This window comes from Schistocerca cancellata, chromosome 2 (assembly GCF_023864275.1).
Source record: "Schistocerca cancellata isolate TAMUIC-IGC-003103 chromosome 2, iqSchCanc2.1, whole genome shotgun sequence".
In the NCBI taxonomy this organism is placed as follows: Eukaryota; Metazoa; Arthropoda; class Insecta; order Orthoptera; family Acrididae; genus Schistocerca; species Schistocerca cancellata.
Window position 1 is genome coordinate 908,277,538 of NC_064627.1, and position 6,000 is coordinate 908,283,537.

At 42.3% G+C, this 6,000-nt stretch overlaps 1 protein-coding gene across 1 annotated transcript in view; it reads right to left on the reverse strand.

The window, feature by feature from the left end:
• Positions 1 to 2,613, reverse strand: part of LOC126159823 (sialin-like) — a 425,200-nt gene extending 422,587 nt beyond the window's left edge. The window contains exon 1 of the mRNA XM_049916634.1: positions 2,518 to 2,613. Coding sequence (XP_049772591.1) covers positions 2,518 to 2,552 — 35 coding nt within the window. The 5' untranslated portion in view covers positions 2,553 to 2,613. The remainder of the gene's footprint in view (positions 1 to 2,517) is intronic.
• Positions 2,614 to 6,000: the final 3,387 nt, after the last annotated feature.

Sequence of the window (6,000 nt, forward strand, 5' to 3'; positions counted from 1 at the left end):
AAAGGTCGCTCAATAGTTGACTCACGACTTAAGTGGTTTCTTATATAAGAGTTGCAAGAAATATCTAAGTGGCAACGTGTTAGCTGCCAAATTTCACGCTTGTCTCATTTTCCAGGCAAAACGTGTTGTACTGGAGTTTTTCTCTTTCCTATTATTATTATTTTTTTATATTTTTTTTTACTGACCAAATCAACGGTATTAACTATTGCACAGCCACAGCCTGCACCTAAATTAACGTCCTATGTTCTGATAATGAGCTGTTCATCACACCTGTCAGCAGCACACGTGCCCCCATGAATTACGTGTATTTCGCAGCTTGTGCTTATATCTCCCACATATAACTCTCATTTTCTCTAAGAGCGACTGTGAACTGTAGATCACAAATGTATGATTGCGGACATTGCACAAAAACTCGAACACTACGCCATCTAATAGCAACTTAATGAGACTACCATGATCTCCTGGAATGGAATTTAAATGTGGCGAAAGCTGCGAGCCAACACGTTACACATAATAAGTAAGAAATTCAGGGCAAGTCAAACTCGAAATGTTGAAACAAAGACGGATGATAACTGTTGGAACACAATGTACGAGGGGGGCGCAGAATATTGGCAACAATAATTCAATATATACGCGATGTTTGATCTTTCGGATACGACCGAAAGAACAGACGCCATATACACAATTAAGGCGTTGAAGGCCAATGACCAGTGCAGATGGATACCAAGCTCGAACTCTTACGGGAGTCGGCGATATGCCGCGAGTAACGAGGCCAATGAGCAGGCTGAGTACACCAGTTGCGTGTGGTGAGAGTTGAGAATTTGGGTCCGACGGGAGGCGTCCTCGGGTATTCCGTCCAGTTTAGGTGACCACCGTGTCTGCATCCCGTAGCGGTCAGCGCATCTACCTAGTAAGTAGAAGACCCAGGTTCGAATCCGGCACCAATTTACGATATCTCCCATAGTACAAATCGGTGCCCACTGGTTCTAATGTCTTTAATTCCTTCTTGTCGTGAATAATTCGACGAAACGAAGACGGGACCAATTTCCTGCAGAAAAGCTAACTAGGCCGAAGTTTCACGCTTCCAGCAAAGAACGAGTGGAGTGTCTGAGGAACAGCATTGACTGGCAGTCTTTTGAAATTATTAAGGCTCCAGATGGACCATGGTATGAATTTGATGACAGTACACCAGTATAGATCATTCAGCTCCTTGCAAAAGGGCAAGTATCAGCACCGTATTTCACGTAACAATCAGTCAGAGAATGGTTCTGGTGCGCACTGCACAGCTGAAATCAATGATAAAACAGTAGTAAAAATACTCGTATTATCGCCTGCAAGCCTTTACCTCCTTTTTCTCGATAGCAGTACCAGGCTATTTTGTAAAGTCTGCTTATGGTACGCTACTTAAGCAATACACTATTTAGGAATATCAGTCAAGACAGGCAGCAATGTATTTATGCGTATTACGAATAGTTAACAGAATCGAGATCACATCGGCATCCAAAATAAATTCTCTCTTCTCTTCGTTGCTCTCCACTTCGTCTTTTATGTGCCGTGATTTCTTGTGATACAATAACCAGTAAAAAACAGGAAATCTATATTACGATCATTGATATTGTGGTGTGGTACCAACACACACACATACGCACACACGCGTAAACGAACTCGACCCCACACACGCGCGAAAATACCTGCGAAACAGAAGACATTAACAACTGTCATGGATCATTAATAAGGTATTTCATTACAACGGAGAAATAAGTGTGCAGGCCGTAGTTACATAATTCCAATTTACTCAATTACTAGACAAGCACTCTTGGTATTGTAGATCAAGATAGAGCGGATAATATCCTTTATAAACAGATCAACGGTATGAATAAATTGATTAGCGAGAATACTGGCAAACGTAGTACGAAGTCTTTTCAGCGCAAACATTCGTGATGACGATCTTGTTTCAGTATATTACGGATGAATTCTCAATAGCTTAGAGCGATAATAGCATCCACTTATTTCCGTCCTGAGGATATTTTTTATTGGGTTTATCACACTTTCCAAAGGAGCCCTCGCGCCAGCATTGTCGATAGTTTTAGTTATTCTACATCTACATAAATATTCCGAAAGTCCCTGTAGAGTGGATGGGAGATGGTACATCGTACTAATATTGACGATTTCCTCTCCTATTCCATTCACATAATAGTTAAAATTAGTTTTTTATCACATCGTAGTTGACATCAGTTCCCGTACATGGACGTTACACACGTGCTATATGCTCTTGTGACATTTGTTTGAAATAAAATGAAACAAAAAGTTTATAATCTAAACACGGTGTTGCGGCTCGTCGTGAGATGTGAGTTGTTTACGTCTTGCACCATTACGCTATATCGTAAGGACGCCACGGAAGGGGTGTTAGGAATGCTGCAGACAAATGAGGACCCTTCGGTTGCGTACAGATGATGGCGACAGCAGGGGAAGTGGATGTTTGAGAGACACGTAGAGAGCCGGTGGCAGGGTACTCACCCGGCAGGCACGGCCGGTCTGCTGGCGTCCTCCATGGCGACTACGCGGGCTTCCTTCTACTCCCAGGGGCCGCCGCCGCCGCCGCAGCCACTGCCGCCAACCACCGCCGGGCGCCCCTCCACGTCTCGTGCCGCACAACACTGAATGGACGTCGCCGCCTCTGTCACCGGTCTGCAGAAGGACCTTGAGGGCGCTAATCTGCGCTGGCGTGGAATTCCGGGCTACTGTCACTACTCCACGCAAGTATTACGCCAGTGCATGAGGTACAGTCATGAAGTTTCCACAAAGAAACTCTGCCTCTAAATCTGGCAGAAAACCCAAAGATATTCTGGTCGTATGTAAAGAAGACCAGTGGTAAGACGCAGTAGGTATCTTAACTGTGTGATGTTGTTGTTCTGGTCTTCAGTCCTGAGACTGGTTTGATGCAGCTGTCCATGCTACTCTATCCTGTGCAAGCTGCTTCATCTTCCAGTACGTACTGCTGCCAACATCCTTCTGAATCTGCTTAGTGTATTCATCTCTTGGTCTCCCTCTACGATTTTTACCCTCCACGCTGCCCTCCAATACTAAATTGGTGATCCCTTGATGCCTCAGAACTTGTTCTACCAACCGATCCCTTCTTCCAGTCAAGTTGTGCCACAAACTTCTCTTCTCCCCAATCCTATTCAATACCTCCTCATTAGTTATGTGACCTACCCGTCTAACCTTCAGCATTCTTCTGTAGCACCACATTTCGAAAGCTTCTATTCTCTTCTTGTCCAAACTATTTATCGTCCATGTTTCACTTCCATACATGGCTACACTCCATACGAACACTTTCAGAAACGACTTCCTGACATTTAAATCTATACTCGATGTTAACAAATTTCTCTTCTTCAGAAACGCTTTCCTGGCCATTCCCAGTCTACATTTTATATCCTCTCTACTTCGACAATCTTCAGTTATTTTTCTCCCCAAACAGCAAAACTCCTTTACTACTTTAAGTGCCTCATTTCCTAATCTGATTCACTCAGCATCACGCGACTTAGTTCGACTACATTCCATTATCCTCGTTCCGCTTTTGTTGATGTTCATCTTATATCATCCTTTCAAGACAATGTTCATTCCATTCAACTGCTCTTCCAAGTCCTTTGCTGTCTCTAACAGAATTACTATCTCATCGGCGGACCTTAAAGTTTTTATTTCTTCTCCATGGATTTTAATACCTACTCCGAATTTTTCTTTTGTTGCCTTTACTGCTTGCTCAATATACAGATTGAATGACATCGGGGAGATGCTATAACCCTATCTCACTCCTTTCCCAACCACAGCTTCCCTTTCATTTCCCTCGACTCCCGTAACTGCCATCTGGTTTCTGTACAAATTGTAAATAGCCTTTCGCTCCTTGTATTTTACCCCTGCCACCTTCACAATTTGAAAAAGAGTATTCCAGTCAACATTGTCGAAAGCTTTCTCTAAGTCTACAAATGCTAGAAACGTAGGTTTGCCTTTCCTTAATCTAGCTTCTAAGATAAGTCGTAGGGTCAGTATTGCCTCACGTGTTCCGATATTCCTACGGAATCCAAACTGATCTTCCCCGAGGCCGGCTTCTACCAGTTTTTCCATTCGTCTGTAAAGAATTCGCGCTAGTACTTTGCAGCCGTGACTTATTAAACTGATAGTTCGGTAATTTTCACATCTGTCAACACCTGCTATTCTTTGGGATTGGAGTTATTATATTGTTCTTGAAGTCTGAGGGTATTTCGCCTGTCTCATACATTTTGCTTACCATGTGGTAGAGTTTTGACAGGACTGGCTCTCCCACGGGTGTCAGTAGTTCTAATGGAATGTTGTCTACTCCAGTGGCCTTGTTTCGACTTATGTCTTTCAGTGTCCTGTCAAACTCTTCACGCAGTATCCTATCTCCCATTTCATCTTCATCTACATCCTCTTCCATTTCCATAATATTGTCCTCAAGTACATCGCCCTTTTATAGACCCTCTATATATTCCTTCCAACTTCCTGCTTTCCCTTCTTTGCTTATAACCGGGTTTCCATCTGAGCTCTTGATATTCATACAAGTGGTTCTCTTTTCTCCAAAGGTCACTTTAATTTTCCCGTAGTCAGTATCTATCTTACCACTAGTGTTACATGCCTCTACATTCTTACATTTGTCCTCTAGCCATCCCTGCTTAGCCATTTTGCATTTCCTGTCGATCTCATTTTTGAGACATTTGTATTCCTATTTGCCTGCTTCATTTATTGCATTTTTATATTTTCTCCTTTCATCAATTAAATTCAATATTTCTTCTGTTACCCAAGGATTTCTACTAGCCCCCGTCTTTTTACCTACTTGATCCTCTGCTGCCTTCACTACTTCATCCCTCAAAGCTACCCAGTCTTCTTCTACTGTATTTCTTTCCCCCATTCTTGTCAATTGTTCCCTTATTATCTCCCTGAAACTCTATACAACCTCCGGTTCAGTTAATTTATACAGGTCCCACCTCCTTAAATTCCCACCTTTTTGCAGTTTCTTCAGTTTTAATCTACAGTTCATAACCAACAGATTGTGATCAGAGTCCACATGTGCCCTTGGAAATGTCTTACAATTTAAACCCCGGTTCCTAAATCTCTGTCTTACCATTATATAATCTATCTGATACCTTCTAGTATCTCCAGGTTTCTTCCATGTATACAACCTTCTTTTATGATTCTTGAACCAAGTGTTAGTTATGTTTAAGTTATGCTCTGTGCAAAATTCTACCAGGCGGCATCCTCTTTCATTTCTTACCCCCAATCCATAATCACCTACTACGTTTCCTTCTCTTCCTTTTCCTATTATCGAATTCCAGTCATCCATGACTATTAAATTTTCGTCTCCCTTCACTATCTGAATAATTTCTTTTATTTCATAATACATTTCCTCAATTTCTTCGTCATCTGGAGAGCTAGTTGGCATATAAACTTGTACTACTGTGGTAGGCGTGGGCTTCGTGTCTATCTTGGCTGCAATAAGGCGTTCACTATGCTGTTTGTAGTAGCTTACCCGCACGCCTATTTTTTTATTCATTATTAAACCTACTCCTGCATTACCCCTATTTGATTTTGTATTTATAACCCTGTATTCACTTGACCAAAAGTCTTGTTCCTCCTGCCACCGAACTTCGCTAATTCCCACTAAATCTAACTTTAACCTATCCATTTCCCTTTTTAAATTTTCTAACCTACCTACCCGATTAAGGAATCTGACATTCCACGCTCCGATCCGTAGAACGCCAGTTTTCTTTCTCCTGATAACGACGTCCTCTTGAGTAGTCCCCGTCCGGAGATCCGATTGGGGGACTATTTTACCTCAGGAATTTTTTACCCAGGAGGACGCCATCATCATTTAATCATACAGTAAAGCTGCATGCTCTCGGGAAAAATTACGGCTGTAGTTTCCCCTTGCTTTCAGCCGTTCGCAATACCAGCACAGCTAGGCCGTTTTGGTTAGTGTTACAAGGC